Here is a 20,619-nt window from a genome sequence, read left to right on the forward strand (position 1 = left end):
ATACATCCCACCATAGCATGGAAGACTGTGAGCAGGTGACCTGTGTGCCTCCCTGTTCAGTCTGCTGTTCAGGTGCTAAGTGTTGATGGACAACAGTTCTTGCGGTTGTTTATCTTTAAAGTGAAGTTGTCTACTTCAAATAGACAACAGTCCTCTGGCAGCCCTTCAAGTAGATAACTCTCCTCTATAAAAGGGGACACCTGGCCAGTCTCCAATGACTCTCCTCTATAAAAGGGGACACCTGGACAGTCTCTGATGTGGTCCTTTTGCTGTTAATTTTGGGTACTCCACTTCTGATGTGATTGGGGCAGTCCATGGTCAAACACACGGGTCTGCCCCCATAATTCTATTTCCAAAGTTCAGTGGGTAGCCATGATGGCACCGTCCACACATGTGAGGGAGGTATTAGCAGGCTTGGGGGAAGGTTTGCAGAGGTACAAAAAAATATTTAGAAGATCCCTAAAGGTAACCCCCAAAACAGCCTAAGGACACAGCACGCTCAGTGGGCACGGATGCTGGCTAATTGTTGAACGGGGGTGTGGGGGGACCAAAAACGAAGGCGGAGGAGGATAGAATGGAATCTCATGGAGGAGGCCATGGCTGTCTAACTGTCACACTGAATAGGAGCACTCCATGCTGCAGCCTTTGGGGTAGGTCACATAGGAAGTTGCCATATATTGAGTCATATTGAGTCAGCGCCTTGGTCCCTCTAGCCTAGTATTGTTGACACTGACTGGCAGCAATGGTTCTTCGGAATTTCAGGCAGGAGTCTTTCCAGCGCTAGCTGGAGATGCCGAGGATCGAACTTGGGACCTTCTGCACGCAAAGCATGCGCTCTACCACTGAGCTACAGACCCTGCCCCAAAGTGGCAGCGTCGATCCCACTTGTCATGTTTAATTGCCATGCATTCTATTTTAGCCTTAAGAATAACCATAATACGGAACTGTAAGACACACACCTGGTTTTGCTGTCTTTGAAGCAGGGTTGGGGTGGGGAGAGCACGTCCCACCACTGTCACTGGCACATTTGGTCAGAACCCTGGAGAGGGCCTTCTCAGTGGCTGCCCCACAGCTGTGGAACACCCTTCCCAGGGAGGCTAGGATGGCTCCCTCCTTGATGTGTTTCCGGAGGCAGGCTAAAACATTCTTGTTCCAGCAGGCCTTTGGGACATAGTTGGAACCTGGGGGTAAGCTGCTAAAATGCTGTTTTAAAATGCTGTTTTAATGTTTTAATATAATTTTAATTGTATTGTTGTTTAATTATATTTTAACTTTTGTATGTTTTCATGTTTTAATTGTGTATGTTTTAATTTTTGCGAGCCACCTTGTGTCACAGTATTGGGGAAAAGGTGGGGTATAAATAAATATAAATATAATATTATATATTATATTTATATTTATAAATATAATATATATAAATATAAATATAATATTATTTATACAAAGATGATCAGGGGACTGGAAACAAAGCCCTATGAAGAGAGACTGAAAGAACTGGGCATGTTTAGCCTGGAGAAGAGAAGACTGAGGGGAGATATGATAGTACTCTTCAAGTACTTGAAAGGTTGTCACAGAGAAGAAGGCCAGGATCTCTTCTTGATCATCTCAGAGTGCAGGACACGGAATAATGGGCTCAAGTTACAGGAAGCCAGATTTCGGCTGAACATCAGGAAAAACTTCCTGAGTGTCAGAGCAATACGACAATGGAACCAATGACCTGGGGAGGTGGTGGGCTCTCCCACACTGGAGGCCTTCAAGACGAGGCTGGACAGCCATTTGTCAGGGATGCTCTGACTTGGATTCCTGCATTGAACAGGGGGTTGGACTCGATGGCCTTGTAGGCCCCTTCCAACCCTACTATTCTATGATTCTATATTATATTATAATATTATATAAATATAATAATAATAATAATAATAATACACTAAACATCAAGAGAAAGTCAGTTCCAAAATTTTAATATCTGCAATTTTAACACTGCAATTGTGCTGTTCTGTTTTGTTTTCCAAGAGAGTAATCCTTGATTGATTTTCCTTTCTCATATATTCTGATTTCCAGGTCTGCTTGCTCTGTTTGCCACAGACTGTTAGACTGCCTAACACACTCCCAGACAGGTCTGACAGCTTTTCCAGCCTGCTACTTCCAACCTTTGCTCTGCTTCCAGAGCTTGGAGCTGATATTTCTTTCCTCTTCCATTATTGTTGTTTTCTTTCCATATGGCCAGAAGTTGAATCATACTTTGTATCATATGGAAAGACCTTTCTTTCTGCAGGGAGGAGAAGAATTAAACCTAGTCCAAAATTACGAAATAACCTCTTCTGCTTTGTAAGGTAAACAACACGTTCCTTGGTTGTCCTCTGCTGAACTTAGGGTAGCCTTGTATATCTAATTTGCTCATTTCATTTCCTGTATTACATTTCTATAGCACCCAATAGCTGAAGCTGTCTGGATGATTTACAAAGACTAAAACCTTTAAAATACATTATAAAAACCATTTACATACAAACATATAAACAGACAGCTCGTACAGAGATACAGATATATAACAATTTAAATAATTAACAATAAGAACACATTTTTCATTCAAAAGCTCAAAAGCTTAGTCCAGGCATGAGGAACGTGTGGCCCTCCAGATGTTCTTGGATTACAACTCCTATCATCCCACATCATTGGCTCTCATCACTCCTGAGATAGGGCTGATCAGAGCTAAGAGTCTAACAACATGTTAGCCAATCGGGGCCATCTAAACAGCCGTGTGCAACCGAGGCCTCGTTTTTAGGACCCAGATTGACAGAACACAGGCAACCTGTCTTGTTCACATGTCTGTGCTGTTTACATATAACATGTGTGTCTAATTTTTATATAAAAAGGGATGCGTGGGTGAGGGCCAACATGGGTACTCTATATCATCTAGTTTTGCCCTAAGACTTTCTGAATAAGATCATAATAAAGTCATAAAATACTACTAATGCTACCAATCTTAACCTATCACCACTACCACCATCGCTACTACTTCACCAGTTCTAATGCTCCATCCACAAAGTTTCAGGAAGTGGTAGTAGAGTCTAGCAGCTAGACAATATGAGACAAATTCTCACACAGCACAGAAATTCTAGAACAAATTATGTTCATATTTTTATTTATTTATTTATTTATTGCATTTATACCCCGCCTTTTTTCCTCTTGCAAGGAACCCAAGGCGGCTTACATTATCCTCCTCTTCTCCGTTTTATCCTCACAACAACAACCCTGTGAGGTGGGTTGGGCTGAGAGTCTGTGACTGGCCCAAAGTCACCCAGTGAGCTTCCATGGCCGAGTGGGGACTAGAACCCGGATCTCCCGGCTCCCAGTCTTTACAGCTCAGGTGATATTTCCTTTACAACAGACTTGCTGAGGGAAAACAAAGAAAAAAAAATACAACACAGCAGCTGTTAAATATCAAAATCTACACATTTTAGAGGCCAAATAATCCACGATTCAACCTTTGCTGCAAATTATCTTGTGACTGATTATTCATTGACTCAACAAATTATGTATTGATTAAAAAAAATAGTCCTCTGATGTTATCAAGTTCTAAGGAATAATTACTGGTGTAATCGTTAGCCAAGTTGTTATGGGGATTGTAAGGCATTTTTAGTTAATGCATGGCATATGTTCATGGCATTCAGCTAATTCACATATCTGTCTGCACTATTAATAGAGAAGGTTACATGCCGATTATCCAGGGTTCAGTCGGCTCTCTTAGGACACAATAGTTGCAGTGTTCACACACTTGACGAGCAACATTCCACACAGACATTATAAGCAGCTGGTCTACATAAGATCACTGGAGTTTTAATACTTAAGAATTGTTCTCCTCTTCCCAACCTGGGCTGTGGTTTTGATCGGGCCATTTACCATTGCTGAAACCTGTCGCCTATAGCTCTTGGGCAGCACAAGTTTATAAATAATGAGTCACAAGTAGTCTCACTTAATTCAGAAGGATTTCTCCCCAGATAAACATGTAGGATTGTAGCTTGGAATCACACATTTTTAGTGTCAGATACGTGGGATTTGAGTTATCCCCTCCACACAAATGTATGACATGGTCGATGTATGACACAGGGTGCTTTCAGACAAGGCTTTTGTTGGGCAATCATCCTGCCTCATTCATGGAATTTTATAGACAGTGTTGTCTTCCATTTTATTTACTTACTTACTTACTTCTATGCCACCAAATAGCTGAAGCTTTTCTGGGCAGTTCACAAAAATTAAAACCTCAAAGTACAGCATAAAACACTATAAAATATAAAAGCTTAAAACTACAATACAAAAGTACAACGAGAATAAAACCTAGCAGCATGCAGAGATTTAAAATACAGATTTAAAACAGCAGAGCTCAGATAGTCTAGAGCTAACAACACTAGACTAGAGTGCTGGGAAAATAAAAAGGTCTTCACCTGGTGCTGAAAAGAGTACAACGTAGGTGCCAGGCAAACCTCTCTAGGGAGCTCATTCCACAGCTGGGGTGCCACAGCAGAAAAGGCCCTCTTCCTGGTAACCACCCGCCTCACTTCCTTTGGCAGGAGCTCTCGGAGGAGGATCCCTGAAGACGATCTTAGGGTCTCGGCAGGCACATATGGGAGAAGGCGATCCTTCAGATAGCCTCCTTTTGTAGCCCTCCTGTGTTTTCCTACTGCTTCTTCTGTCTTTTTCTTAGCTATGCTGGCTGTGGAATGCTGGAAATCGTAGGACTTTTTTCTATCTAAACATAGGACTTTTTTTCTGTCTAAACACACATAAGATTGCGCCCTAAAGACACCCTAAGGCTTGCACCACAATTAAACAATTCTGTTTAAAAATCAGGAAAAGACTATTTACAATACCTGAGGATATGTTTAAAGGCCCTCGCTGTGTCCCTTCATGTCAGTAAACAAACCACGGGTAGGACTGTGGATTGTGACACCTGAAAATTCATCTGTTGCCATGGAGATATACCTTCTCTGAGTCAGAGATCACACACACTAGGCTATCCTTGCATTTCCATTCCCAAACCACAAATTATTCTTGTCTGTATGTTTTTAGCAACATTTTACAAAACTAAGGCAAATTCCAGAATTAAAAACAAAACACACAAGGTCAGCCCAGGTTTGCTACACCCCACGAAACAGCTTTCAACTTTCAACTTTCAAATGTTCACTGTCTCTGCTTTCAGAGAAATAGAACAATTACATTGCAGCTTATTATGTCCCTGGGTTCTCTCCACTGAACTAGTATAATGATGGAAAACTCACATTATCTACTAACCATTTGGAGCGTTAACCAGCAGGGATATAACAGAGGAGCCCGGCACAGTTGTCAATTACTTTCATAAGGCCCTTCCTCAAAGGAAATCAGAGCAGCAGTTCAGCCTCCCAGTAACCCTGTAAGGTAGGTTAAGTTGAGAGAGATTTGTCTAAGGCAAAGAGATAGTAATTCGCCAAGTCTATTGACCCAAATTCTATTACTCACCCAGCAGCTAGGCAGCCATAGCATATGTGGTTTTCCAGGAACCAACCTTGGAGCCTGTGCTCTGAGGGAGAACTGACCTCCCCCTACTTCTGCGCTGCCTTGCAGGCAGCGCAGAACAGCCCCATGCCCCACGCTTGCAAGAGGAGTGCGGAGTGGCCCAAATGAGGCATTCTGGAGGGCGTTCCAGGGCCATGAAGGCAGAAATGCGGGTATGACACATCCTAGGAGTTGTCCGGCAGCCTCCTCGCCTGCTCTACCTTCCCATGGCTAGATAGCCGAAATTGGCTGTCTAGCCGCTAATGCAGGGCAGGAGAAGTGCGGAGACAACGATCCCCCCTGTGCTTCTCCTGGCCTGCGTTGGATAGGCGGTTGCCTCCGAGTTCGGAGGTGGCTGCCTATCTCCATAGGATTACACCCTAATTGTCTTGGGCCACCTCTGCATGTAACAGGACATACCTTACATTGTTGCTCAGTCGTTACGTCGTGTCCGACTCTTCGTGACCCCATGGACCACAGCACGCCAGGCCTTCCTGTCTTCCGCTTTCTCCCGGAGTGTACTCAAGTTCATATTCATTGCATCGGTGATGCTATCTAGCCATCTCATCCTCTGCCGTCCCCTTCTCCTTTTGCCTTCAGTCTTTCTCAGCATCAGGGTCTTTTCCAGTGAGTTTTCTCCTCGCATTAGGTGGCCACAATATTTGAGCTTCAGCTTCAGTATCTGTCCTTCCAATGAGCAGTCAGGGTTGATTTCCTTTAGGACTGGCTGATTTGAGCTCCTTGCAGTCCAGGGGACTCGTAAGAGCCTTCTCCAGCACCACAGTTCGAAAGCATCAATTCTTCGGCACTCAGCCTTCCTTATAGTCCAGCTCTCACAGTTACAGCCATACATTACTACTGGGAAAACCATAGCTTTGATTATACGGACCTTTGTTAATTGCTGGTATTATTATGACAGATATTATTACTACTACTACTACTACTACAGTTTATTTATTTATTTATTTATTTATTATAATTGTTTATGTGCTGCCTTTCAGGATACAAATCCTACCAAGGTGGTTTACAAGTAACATAAAAATAATAAAATCACTATTATGATTATGTTGGATTCAGCGTTACACAAGCCGAAGGCCACTTGCACAAGAAATCAGTCTCCTTCCCCTACCACATCCTGTACCTCTGAAAAGCCCCTCCACAGGATCAGGCGACCCTCGTGAACTATGTGGGGTTTTCCTACAATCAACTTGGGGGGGGTCACCAAAATTCTAGCCCATTAGGAGTTGCGTCATTACAAATCATAACATGCAACATAATAACATGTAAGCTTGAAGCCCTGTACTGTAGGGTTGTTACTTTTCTTCTAGCAGAAATACTGGTAAGAGTTCTTGATAGGCAGAAATTCAACAGGTAAAGCCTCTTCACAGTTTGAGAGTGGGGGAAAACTGCATGTGTTGAATGTCCATGCTGAGATATGTGCGAGAACCCTGCGAGGGTGGGAGGGGCAACTCTGAGAGAGCTGTGAAACTATTGTGTTTGTAAAGTGGGTTGAGAGAGGCTGTGCTTCAGCCTTGTTTAATCTGAAGCAGATAAACACTACCGGGGCATCAAAAGAGGCATTTTACTCATTTAAAATGGCAGCAGCAGCAAGATCTATATTTGGGAGAGAGAAAAAAATGGGCCCAGCTCTTTGAATAAAAGAGAGGACAGGAAGACGAAAGTATCACTGAGAGTTTGGGCTGCATGATTAAGTAACTGGCTTCCCTCTTAATGAAGTCACTCTAGTATAACTGGCTGCCCAGCAAAGCACTAAAGTAAATAAAGCCTAAAGTCTCTAGGCTTGAAGCTGAAACCTGCCCGACCTGTTTTACAACTTCTCACTAAATTGCATTTACATCCTTTACATGGGGGAGGTTTCACTTCTCTGAACTGTTGGGCTAGAACAAAGCAATTTGATCTCTCCGAATCATCCTGGAGCCAATCCAGCAGAAAGAATAACCTTTGAAAGGACTGAGGAGGGACTCAGCTGAAGAACAAGGCAGTATATAAAACAGGGCAAATTAGATTGTGCAATAACTAGATTTCATCACCAGTATATTTCATATGATTTAGCAAGAACCAATGCAAGATCTCTCTGTTTGATCAGCCCCTGTCGAAAGAGTGCTTTTGCTATAAAACCTTTCAGGAAACAAGGCTCCTGGCTTCACACCTGCCTGCTCAGTCTCTCTCTTATCCCTGGAAGAAGAAGAAAATGGATCCGATTAGCCATTTTTAAACAAATGCTTCAGTTTTGCATGTTCCAGAGAAGCATATCATCTCCTCCCAAAGTCCCTTACCACAATTTTCCCACCCTCTCTGTGAGAGATGGGGTTAAACAAGAAAGAGAAAGGAAAGAAAGCTGGCTACTCCAGCTCATAAATGATCGACGATGCTATGCCAAGGCCTCTGTACAACATCCTACATCAGCTTATTAAAAACGAAGACTTCACCAGTAATTCCCTGTCAGCCACATCTTTCATTCCCGGCCTTAATGCTCATAATCGGGCAGTGACATCATCAACGTTGAGGTGCGGTGTACGGCTTCCATATGTTTGGTGGGCTTAGAAGACAATCTTTCAGGGATGCGTCTGAGGAACACAGAGGTTTGAATAAGGACAGGTTTGTATGTGTGTGTTAGAGAAAGGGAACGACTGATATTTTGTCTCAACCTTTGCCAACCTGGTACTCTCCAGACATGTTGGACTACAACTCCCATCGCCCCAGCCAGTGCAGCCATTGGACTGATGGCTGGGGATGTTGGGAGCTGTAGTCCCTCCAAACACAAGTGGAGGGCACCCATTATATATTTACCTTGTATGGTGGAAATATTGGTCAAATCATAATGGTGATGCATTGAACATCTATCTGCCTGTAATTCAGAGGGCTTAGGAGGTGGGAGGGAGGAGGAAATTATATAATTGAGGGAGCAATCCTATGCATGTCTAGACAGAAAAAAATCCTGCAACTCCCAGCATTCCCCAGCCAGCCATGCTGGGGCATGCTGGGATTTGTAGCCCTTTTTTCTTTCTAAACATGCATAGGATTGCACCTTTAGGGTTTTATTTAGGGCTCAGTACTATTGCTACACGGCTCCTTCTGTTCACCTTAGTGGGGATTGTGTACGATTTCTCAGGCAAGCTATTATAAATATGGACATCTACCCTGAACTGGTGAGTTCTCATTCTCTCTCTCTCTCTCTCTCTGTCTCTCATGTATATACTCACACGCACATTCATCATTTCATTGCTACCACATCAAGGGATGACTTACATGTGTGAAGGGGCCAGTCCAGATAGGGTTTATTTCTTTAAATGTAATTTGCTTTTCATTACAGCCAGCTCACACATGAAGCTGCCAGTCCTAAGGTCTACTACAGTAATAAAGTGATGAAAAAACCATACACGTGTGAACCGATCTTAGGCAGAGAAAGCAACTGATGGACATTGCGTGTGAATGAATCCAGCTAAATACAGTTTCATGTCACTAGTACTAAGGTGATTTACCCCGATAAACATTTATACCACCAACAAGCTTTCTTTACCTAGTTTGATTTTTTACAACAACCCTGTGAAGTAGGCTTTGCTGAAAAACAGCAGGCAAAATCATAACAGGGGGACCTACAGCCCTGACCATTGTCTTATGCCCCACCAATTCCATTGTGCAAATGACCCCCACCAGAGGGGCTAAATCACCGTTGTGCAACCCCAAACCAGAGGAAACGCTTGTTTTTTGAAGGAGGCAGGTCAGTGGAGCTCACGTAAGGAGCTCTGCCGACCTGCCTCCTTCCAGAAATGGGCATTTCTGCTCATTTTAGGGCTTCCCATAGGAAGCGCTAAATTTTCCTTGCATTAGTGGTGGGTCCCACTTGTGCAACGAAATTGGTGCGTCCCACCACTTGCAGAAGGGAATTGGCAGGTTGGAATGAAATCCGACAGGGGTGTAAACGCCCATTGGATTCTGTCGAATGACCTGCCTGAACTACCCAATCAGCTTTCATGCATGAGCAAGGATGGAAACTCAGATTTCCTACATCCAAACCCAACACTCTATCCACTGTTGTTATTTTATTATTGCATTTATGTCTCCTCCTTTCTGCAAGGAGCTCAGAGTGACACGCATGGTTCCCCCCTCACTGTTTTATCCTCACAACAACTCTGTGAGGTAGGTCAGGCTGTGAGATAGTTTTTTAAATTATTTTATTGTTGTATGCTGCCTTGGGAGGGCTCTTGCCCTGAAAGGGGGCCTAGACATTTTTCAAATAAATAAATATTGACTGGTCCAAAATCATCTAGTGAGTGTCATAGCTGAGGGGGATTTGAACCTCTGTCCAGCACTAATCGCTACATCACACTGCATCTGCTGCACCACATTGGTGATATTTATTAGATTGACTCCTTTAATTTGTAATTTACTGGTGCTACATTTCTGTCTTTAGCAACCTCCTGACCCCCAAAATTTAAACGCATGAATCTATTTTTTTCTTTTCTGGAGGTGAGTGTGATGGGGAAAACTCTCCCAAATCAATTTCTGTGTGCTAGACTGCTGTTAATGGCATAGGAGGAGGGCCACTAAAAAGGTGCCCCCCCAGGAGTAATCCAAAGTTTAAAAGCAATAGCATTATGCATTCAAGGGGGATCTGGCAATTGAAGAGAGGAAGAAGAATATGACTTGAAAGAGAATTAGAACCTGGATTGCTTCTCATCATTTTTAAAAAGAAAAACAGAATCACATCTCATGTATATAACCAGAAGAAAAACATTTGGGGCGAGGAATTGGGGGGAAGGAGAGAGCATTATCACAAGAATTTAAAGGGTCACTGCATTGGCTTGTGGATTATGCACATCACAGCTGTTCCTGAAGAAAACCCCACACAGTACAAACACACTGGACTTAGTGGCTGAAACATCTTTAGTGATGACTTGACATCCAAGGTCTTTAGTGTGCCATCAGAGGAGAAAGAGAGGAAAAGGAAGAAAGACAACAGTCAACGCACAGCACAGCGCCCAATAGAGGCATTGGACTACAAGTCCCATAATCCCCAGGCACCATAATTGTTGGACATGTTGACTTGTGGCCAATGATGGTTGTAGTCCAACACATCTGGAAGGCACCAGGTTGCAAAGGCTGGTTAATATGTGCCTACTAGAAATCATGTTGACTTTTACTAGCAAAAGAAGAAGGGAAAATGGCATTGAGTCATGCATCCCAAATGATTTCACACCATGAAGGTTTTGATGTCACCATCAGAGATGCTCATAAAGGATGTGGAGCTTTTTAAAGGGTGGTATAATTAGAGTTTTAGAACTGGAACAGGGTGACCCAGTCCAAATCCCCCACACAGCTTTGAAGCTTCCTGGATGACCCTGGCTGGTCACTCTCTCAGCCTAACCTACCTCACAGGGCTGTTGTGAGGATAAAAGGAAGGGGGATGTACTTAAACGTCTTGGAGGAAAGGTGGGAGATCAATATCATAAAATAAATTAGTGTAATACATGTCAAAGGCTGCTAATAACAGCAAGTCGAATACAGTAAATGTTAAGAAATATTATTATTAGGGGTGGGAGACTTCAGTTATTTTTGATAACATAGAACCAAAGTTCTGTCTAGTCCAGCCTCCACTTTCCCAGAATGACTTGTTGTTTGTCTACAGTTTCCTGGTATTCAGAGGTAGAGATCCTCTGTGAACATGGACATTCTACTTCCTTGTCATGATAAACTTGCCAAACTATTCTTCCTTGAATTTTATTCTACAAGGGAATTATGCAGTTCTCTGAAGTACTGTCTTTTGTACTTCAAAAGACTACTTTTGTACAGTAGGTCAACCTACTGATGATCAGTTTTAACAGGAGAGAGGGGAAGATTTTTTTCCCTTTGCTGTTGCTGTTTCTGTCATAGGTGAGAAGTATCTAGTTGTTGTTTTTAATTTTGCTTTTCAATACTTGTCTTCTGCCATTACCGATAAATTTGTTTTTAAAGGCACACCCTAACACATTTTGATTTCCAGACTAGCTACCTTTGGCCTGATTATTCTGCCTCTGCTAGATGAAAAGGAAGAATGCAAATCGGTTTCATTGGAGTAGAAGGCACACGCTCTCACGCACACACATGGCTGAGAGTAATACGCTAGCACCTTTGTATCAATTTGTCAGCGTTTATTTTAACACAGAATTACCGTAGTAGAACAGTGACTGCTACTAAGTCTGCAGAACCCAAAATTTAATTTCTAAGGGAGCAATCCTATGTATAATTAGACAGACAAAAAGTCCTGCAGCTCCCAGCATTCCCAAGCTGGCTGGGGAATGCTGGGAGTTGTAGGACTTTTTGTCCGTCTAATTATGCATAGGATTCTGCCCTAATTCACTTTGAGTTCATACTGCTCTTCCACTCTCCAGTTGTCAAATCCTTCTTGAACTCTTAATGCTTTCAGACTTTTAAATGATACTAGGGTTGCCATGTTGTTGTTTTAAATAGTGGCCGTTCTTTTCTGCCATTAATCATAAGGGATGTAGCATATGCTCCAACTTCTCCTATTTACCATGGACCAGACTTCCCCATCTTGGTGCCCTCCAGGTGCATTGGCTGGGGATGATGGGGGCTGTGGTCCAACTTGGACACTCCTGATTTTATGACACGTTGAACTTTTCCTGCAAGAAGACACACTGCCCTAGTCTGTAGTGTGAACGTGCAACTCAGGCTCATGCAGCCTCTGTTAGCAAGGGAGATATTTTAAGATGAGCTGAGGCATAGGCATGTAAATGCCAATGCAGTTAGGATCGTGTGGGGGGTGACAGTGTGGAGGCAGTGATTGCACCTCCTTGCATTGAACACTGGTTCACCTCACCTCAGATTTAAAGAAGAAGAAGAAAAAACGCAGGAAAAACCCTCAGGTGACAGGATAGCTTTCGTTTAAACATTGAGACCATGCCAGCTCCAGGATTTTGAGGTCCCTTGGGCAAGGCACCCTCCATGGGCCCCCTTCCTCAGTGAGCCTCCTCCCCACCATTGTCACCAACTGGTGTTGCTCCTTCATCTCTTTCTCATCATTGCTCCCACTTGCTTGCTTGACAGGCAGGGAGCCAGTGAGCAAGTAGGCAGTGGCATCTCCTGTTCCTCCTTCTCACCACCACTGTGGTCTGGGCCAGAATGAGAGGCAAGTGAGCAAGCAGGTTACAATGGTGAACGAAGCACAAAAGAGCTTGTTTTTAATTTTTGTGAACTGCCTGGAGAGCTTCGGCTATGGGGCGGTATAGAAATATAAATGAAATGAGATGGTGAAGAAGAGGAACTAATCCAGGGGGCTCTTGTCAGTGGTCCCCTGTTGGAATGTGGTCCCTCAGCAGGGGCCCAACCATGCCTACCCTTGATGCCGGCCTTGCACAAAGAGCTTGGTTTTAGAATCAGAAAGCAAAAACTGGTTAAAAATCCATGGTGGCTGGTTCTCCTGTTCCCCCAAAATGGTAGCACTCCAAACTCCACCCACCTGATTTGCCCACAGACTCAGAGTGGTTTTCTCAAGATGCCTATCGCTCTTAAACTGTCTATCTACTACGATAGTGAGCTTGGCTGGATATATAAAAGAGAGAACTTGACAATTATACTAATTACGTTAGACTGGTTCAACGACAACAACAACACAGGTTGAAGCAGAAGGCTAGAGAAGTCAGCTGTACAAATGGATATTGCTCATTTTTCTACATCAAAATAAAGTTGGTTGTAGCAAAGGACTCTGGGATGAAGAAATGGGTGCATTCCCTTTGAAAATATGAAGGCCAACTAGATAATTCCCTAGAACCCCTCCCCGCCTCAAGATCAATTGAGCTGATGCCGAGTGGGCTTTTTCCAGCTGAAAAATTTTCATTCGACCTGATCTTGATGTTATGTTTCCTGGAATCAACAAATCCATCTCTGGCTGCTTCCAAACACGACAACTACAGCTCAGTGTTCTTTTTCATCAGTGACTAGAACGTTCTGTTCTGGGGGGGGGGGGAGTCACCTTCTGCTTCATCATGTGAAGGATGAACCAACGAGTATAGCAACTGTCAACTGAAGGACTGGAACAGCCAGAAGTACAAGAAATGACTGGAAATGCATTCAAGAAATTCATGAACGGAGTTCTGCAAAACTACAAGAAGAAAACAAGAAGACTGTAAATGTTGCTGTTTAATCCAAACTTAAATTCAAAGGAATAAAGTTGGTCATGACTGTGAAACTTCTCCCCACTTTTGTTCTTACTATGATGCAATACAGCCTGAGGGGCTCTCTACACCTCAAGTTTATTGTGCATTCATGGTTGCTCGCTCACTCAGTTGTGCGGGTCCATTACATGATGCTGTCGTTGTCCAGTCATTATTCCACTGTTTCTTCCCACCTATCCCAAGTTTTCCTCAAACGGAAAAAAATACGGGGTATTTTTCCAGATATGCGGAAATGGAGTGCCATGTCCTCCCCGCGGATTTCTCCCCTAGTGGGAATGAAGCGGAGTGAAGTTGTTGGGGGCAAGGTCATGATGTCGAAGGTGGTGACGAAGATCTGATGGGCATTCAGCTTTCCCATTCCTGCGCCATTGTGGCACCTCACCATTTTCAGCCTGCCTGTTCAAAACAGAATAGCAGAGTGGCACAACAGCAGAGCGGCAGCAAAGGGGGTGGCAGAGCGGAGGAGCAGCAGAGGGGCTGAGCAGCAGGGACTGGCCAAAAGCATGGAAGAGGAAGACGTGACCTGGGGAGATCAGTGGAGGGGCTGTCCACATGTGAGTCCCCATCCACCAGTAATGTGCAAGGGGAGGGAAAGGGGCAGGAGCCCAGGAGCAAGTATCGCTGAACCGGGAGCGTGTGTAATGCCTCTTCACGGAAACATAACGCTGTGGGAATGGCCATCTACAGAGAAGGAAGCACGTGTAAAGGGAATCAGTTGTGATCCTGCATTTAAAACGGAAGCGGAAAGCCCCATTTTAAATGCAGGATTTTAGGCTGGTATAGAAATCCCCTTTGTCTACATTTGCCAAGTCTGAAGGGCCTCACCACTAAGTCATAATGCCCTTGAAAATGCAACAAACCCACCCCTCAATTACAATTCCTGGGGGAAAGAACTATGGCCAACAGTTATTTGAATCAGCCTCACTCTGGTACTATTTGGAACATGGTTGTTGTTCATTCGTTCAGTCATGTCCGACTCTTCGTGACCCCATGGACCATAGCACGCCAGGCCTTCCTGTCCTCCGCTCTCTCCCGGAGTGTGCTCAAGTTCATATTTATTGCATCGGTGATGCTATCTAGCCATCTCATCCTCTGCCGTCCCCTTCACCTTTTGCCTTCAGTCTTTCCCAGCATCAGGGTCTTTTCCACTGACTTTTCTCTTCGCATTTGGTGGCCAAAATATTTGAGCTTCAGCTTCAGTATCTGTCGTTCCAATGAGCAGTCAGGGTTGATTTCCTTTAGGATTGACTGATTTGAGCTCCTTGCAGTCCAGGGGACTCGTAAGAGTCTTCTCCAGCACCACAGTTCGAAAGCATCAATTCTTCGGCACTCAGCCTTCCTTATAGTCCAGCTCTCACAGCCATACATTACTACTGGGAAAACCATAGCTTTGATTATACGGACCTTTGTCAGCAAGGTGATGTCTCTGCTTCTTACTATGCTGTCTAGGTTTGCCAAAGCTTTCCTCCCAAGGAGCAAGCGTCTTTTAATTTCATGGCTACAGTCACCGTCTGCAGTGATCTTGGAGCCCAAGAAAATAAAATCTGTCACAGCTTCCATTTCTTCCCCTTCTATATGCCAGGAAGTGATGGGGCCAGATGCCATGATCTTCATTTTTTTAATGGTGAGTTTCAAACCAGCTTTTGCACTCTCCTCTTTCACCCTCAACAAGAGGCTCTTGAGATCCTCTTCGCCTTCTGCCATTAGGGTGGTATCGTCTGCATATCGGAGGTTGTTGATAATTCTCCCGGCAATCTTAATTCCGACCTGTGATTCATCCAACCTGGCATTTCTCATGATGTACTCTGCATATAAGTTAAATAAGCAGGGTGACAATATGCAGCCTTGTCGTACTCCTTTCCCAATTTTGAACCAATCGGTTGTTCCATGTCTGGTTCTTATTGTTGCTTCTTGACCCTCGTACAGGTTTCTCAGGAGACAGGTAAGGTGGTCTGGTACTCTCATCACTTTAAGAATTTGCCACAGTTTGTTGTGATCCACACAATCAAAGGCTTTAGCGTAGTCAATGAAGCAGAAATAGACTTTTTTCTGGAATTCTCTTGCTTTCTCCATGATGCAGCGAATGTTGGCGATTTGATCTCTAGTTCCTCTGCCTCTTCGAAACCCCGCTTGTACTTCCGGTAGTTCTCGGTTCACATACTGCTGAAGCCTAGCTTGTAGGATTTTGAGCATCACCTTGCTGGCATGTGAAATGAGCACAATTGTGCGGTAGTTTGAACACTCTTTGGCGTTGCCCTTCTTTGGAATTGGAACGTAAACCAACCTTTTCCAGTCTTGCGGCCACTGTTGAGTGTTCCAAATGTGTTGGCATATTGAATGCAGCACTTTAACAGCATCATCTTTTAGGATTTTAAATAGCTCAGCTGGAAGACTGTCATCTCTGCTAGCTTTACGTTGTAAAGCAGAGAGAAGATGCAGCATGCTTCCAGATGAGACTTTTATGGCACCATTGCCCCACCTCATTCTCAGAAGTTTATGTCATCATCTTCTACCCATGACCCTCCCATGTTTTCTTACCACTTCTTCCGTCTTTTTCCTTAACACAGAAACTCCATGAAAGAAGGAAAGATGGAGCAGCTGCACTGTGCCATCTGAGTGCTAGTGCTCCATCTGGAAGCACCTGTAAAGAAAAATGAGGTCGACCTGCATATTATACTACAGGACATGTTATTATTGTTCTAACCTGCACGTTTTGTTTTCTGCAAGGAGGATTCCCTTGTCAGTAATTCTTCACTATGCAGAATCTATTTTAAAGGGCAGTGGGGGAGAGAGAAAGAGAGACCTTGATATAACAGAACGTTTCCTTAACTCACCTTGTAGCTTTAGCATTACACCTTTACCCAGAGTTGTGAGGAATTCAGCTTGGTGGTAGCTGCAGATGTCAAAAGGTCTACACAAGGGAGCTAGCAAAGGGTACAAAATGAGTTCATCACATACAGGAGCTGCTAATGTAAGCGGACAAATGCAAAATCTGGCCTTCAAGAGCCTTTGGAAGGTATGGAGGAACACCTGGAGGAGTTCAGATATATAAACTATTTTTGGCAACGTGCTGTGGGAATCCCACTCATGGATATTTCAGGGTCAGTGTCCCCTTCCCCACCCCTAACTAGCACTTTGCTTTATTTCTTCCTTGTTCTTTGGGCCTCTGGAGCAGGGCATACTTTGGTCTCCCCTGATCTTCTCTTGTGGCACACACATACACACATTCTTTCAACATATCAATCGATAGCAAGCTCTAATCCAGACTAGTGTAAAACAGTAGCTCATTAGCTGTTGAAGAAGACAAACAGAAAATAACAAAGAAGGCCATGGAATTTCATGGTGCAGTAAAGACTTGCTCCTCTGAGAGGGCCCAGAAAGAACAGCTGTATGATATCAGAGTCACCAAAAAGTTGACAATGGGAAAGAGAGAGGGATGAAGCAGCTGCTCTTAAACTAGCCACAATTATTCTCTCAGTGTCGGCCACAACACGAAGATAATAGTACCAGTGAACCTTACAGGGGTGTTGTGAGTATTACTGAAATACTTGGAAAGCACTCTATAAATACTAAGATGATGATTTCGTGGAAGCAGAAAGGTTTTGATGTAAAATCCTTAGGCTTTAAATCACCCCCACCCCCCAGTTTATACGAGATTATGATTTTGGCTCACTTTATGGATTGCTTTAAGAATTACTGAGAATGTGTGTGTAAATGTTAGGGAAAATGCTACATCACTCCTTCTAATGCTGATCTCAGTCCCAGAGTGCTAACAGCTTTGTAGCTGAAAAAGGGCCACTGAGGGGCTCCAAGATTTGCAGAAGTATAAAAAATATTTCCCCCATGCACACAAAATCAAGGGGGCATCTCCACCCCCAAACAGCATTTTCAGTAGCCACAGAATGTTGAGTTTCCATTGGAAAAGAAAGCATAATGCCCTACTTGAATTCTTTACAACTTATACTGTCTTGGAGGAGAACAGGGCTGGCTTGCACCCTGAAGAGAAGTACCCCTGCTAGGAGGTGAGCATACACAGCAGCATTTTGGTACACATCCCACTTGTAAGCACCAAATATCATTCCAACATTGCCCATCTTCTGATGCAGCAATTGCCACAGCTGATCCTTCACCTTTATTTGTAGGTGCAGCAGGTCTAAGTGTCAGGACATAGGACATTTCTCGTAAGAAGTGTCACTGGTTCCATTAGGAACTGCATTGGGCAAAGTCCTTAGAAATATTCTCATGAAAGTCAAGTTAGGGCTTTTTGTCATAACATTAGTTTGACAGATGGGAAAACGGAGGCACCACCTTTCTCATGAGTCACATAGGGAGACTGTGGCAGAACAGAAGTCAGGAGACAGCTCTGCCAAGTTCTCAAGCAGGAATATATCCCTAAAAAATATCAACAACACAACAATAAAACAGATACAACCAGGGCTTTTCTACACGAGGCTTTTATCCCACCACCAGCGGTGTAGTGGTGGCAGGTCATGCCGGGGCGTTGCTCCGGCACTTTTTTTCAAGCCAGCCCCCAGCGGGGTCGCAGTCTTCTAGGGAAGGAGGAGGGAGCAGAGGGAGTGAGGGCGGCTGCCTCTTGGCTGGTGGCCAGACAAAAGGAGCGAACGAGCGAGAGAGGGAGGGAGGGAGCCTGAGGGAGCTCTGCAGCCTCCTCTCACCCCCCCCCAGCTCTTGGCTTCTCCGCCTGTCCCTGCTGCACGCTGCCCTCGTCTCCTGCAACACTGTTCAGGGCTGCTGCTGCTGGCCACGGCAGCAGCAGGAGAGTGGGGTGGTGCTGCTGACACCATTATTTACTTATGGGGCGGGGGCAGGGCAGGTGGCTAGTTTGTGCCAGTTTTTAGGATTTATCACGCAATCCTATGCATGCTTACTCAGAAGTCAGTCCCACTATGTTCAATTGCCAATTGGGCTTTGTCCCACGTAAGTAGGGATGTCAGAGAATTCCGCCACGGATCTCGGTGAGGCCTAATGCCAGTGCATTTGGCCCCCCGAACTCCTTGGCAGAAAGGCCTGCCACCCCCCCCGCCACCCCACGGATCCCCCCCGTCCCCCCGCAGATCCCCCCCGGGACGAGACTCACCTGGGGCAGATTTTCCAAGCGGCAGCCGCTCTGGCAGCAGCTCCGGCGGCAGCTCCAGCGGCGGCTTCGGTGGCGGCGGCGGCCGGTCTTCCGACTGGCTGCTGCCACTGCCATTTCCAGACTTATGTTAAAAAAAAAAAAAAGACGTGATAGGCTACGTAAAGATTTACGTAGCTTATCATGGCTAGGATTTAAAAAAAAGAAGAAAAAGACGTGATAGGCTACGTAAATCTTTACGTAGCCTATCATGGTTGGGTGGGTTTTTAAAAAAACAAACCTGTGTATGCAAATGGCGGCTACGGCCGCCGCTATTTGCGTTCCTTCTTTTTACCGTCTTAATCTATGTAAATATTTACGTAGACTATGACGGCGAAAATAAAGGGGAACGCAAATAGCGTAGCGGGCGCTATTTGCGTCCCCTTTTGATTTGCCGTTTTAGCCTACGTAAAGATTTACGTAGGCTAAAACGGTGAATGAAAAAGGGACACAAATAGCACCCGCTATGCTATTTGTGTTCCCCTTTATTTTCACCATCATAGTATACGTAAATATTTACGTAGATTAAGACGGTAAAAAGAAGGAATGCAAATGGCGGCGGCTGTAGCCGCCGCCATTTGTGTACGCAGTTTTTTTTGTTTTGTTTTTACCCAGAGCCCTCCGTGGCCGGAAATCCGGCTGTGGATGGCTCTGGCCTGGCCGGGCCTGGCCGGCTGCTCCGCGAAGCTGCCGTGGAGCACAGCTGGCCGTTCGAGGATTCTGTGGGGAGGAACGGAGCACCTCCCTCCCTGGCCAGGATTCCGGGGGGAGGGACGGAACGCCTCCCCCCCACCATCAACATAATCCGCAAAAGGTAAGTCACTTTTGTACATCCCTACACATAAGTGTGCATAGGACTGCAGCTTTAGCTGCCTTCCCAAGATCTCTGTAAATTTAATTTGAAATAAAGACCCACTGGATTGCATTGTTACTTCTTGAACATTAATTTCTAGGGCTGTGCAGGGACCCCCCAATCCAACTTGGAAGCTGCTTTGTGGCTTTGAGGCAGGCCCAACCTGGCTCGGGCAGATTCGGGGGGGGCCCCGACCTGCCTTGGCGCCAAACCCAAAGTGGGGTTCAGATGGTGAACCCGGCTTTGCCCCCCACGACGCCTCCATGCAACCCCCAGCTCCTTACCTGGTCCTCCTCCTCCTCTGCTGCCGCCACCATCACCTTCTCCATTGCCGCGCCTTCTTCTTCTTCTTCTTCGCCGCCATCTCCTGAAACCCGGACGTGCGGTGACTGGTCTTCTTGCAGGGAGTCGCCATTTTTCTAATGGCAACCTCCTGGAAGCTCCAGGAAGCTGCCATTTTAAAAATGGTGACTCCCTGCAGGAAGAGTCGCCGTGCGTCCAGGCCTCAGGAGATGGTGGTGCCGCCAGCAACACGCCGCTGCTGCCCGCTTCCATCTCCCGAGGCCAGGATGCGCAGCGACACTTCTTGTGGGAGTTGCCGTTTTTAAAATGAGAACTTCCTGGAAGAAGACCAGTCGTTGTGCGTCCAGGCCTCAGGAGATGGCAGAGACGGGCAGCAGTGGCGTGGCAGCAGAGAAGGCAGCAGAGAAGACGGCGGCGCGGTGGCAGTGAGGAGAAGGCGGCAGCAGAGAAGGCTGCTCAGGTAAGGACCTGGAGGCACTGGGGAGACTAGGCTGGGGGCCGAAGCTCTGAAGCGCACTGAGCGCTTCAGTGAGCCCCTGGGCCTCTTTGTGCCCCCTCCGCTTCACCTCAGAAGGGGCACAAAGTGGCCCAAAGCAGCCTGCTTCGAC

The 20,619-nt window shown here is 45.2% G+C and overlaps 1 protein-coding gene across 1 annotated transcript; it reads right to left on the minus strand.

Moving 5' to 3' along the window:
* Nucleotides 1-13,668: 13,668 nt before the first annotated feature.
* Nucleotides 13,669-20,189, minus strand: LOC146348862 (uncharacterized). The gene is made up of 5 exons (XM_084848395.1): nt 19,993-20,189; nt 18,820-18,940; nt 16,556-16,645; nt 16,260-16,362; nt 13,669-14,117 (listed from the first exon to the last, which is right to left on the minus strand). The coding sequence occupies exons 1-4, from the start codon at nt 20,035-20,037 to the stop codon at nt 16,280-16,282; spliced, it is 339 nt and encodes a 112-aa protein (XP_084704521.1). The 5' UTR covers nt 20,038-20,189; the 3' UTR covers nt 13,669-14,117; nt 16,260-16,279.
* Between the last annotated feature and the right edge of the window lie 430 nt (nt 20,190-20,619).

The sequence above is a fragment of the Heloderma suspectum genome, chromosome 4 (genome assembly GCF_057233095.1).
Source record: "Heloderma suspectum isolate Gila_16-S chromosome 4, 16-S_ref, whole genome shotgun sequence".
In the NCBI taxonomy this organism is placed as follows: Eukaryota; Metazoa; Chordata; class Lepidosauria; order Squamata; family Helodermatidae; genus Heloderma; species Heloderma suspectum.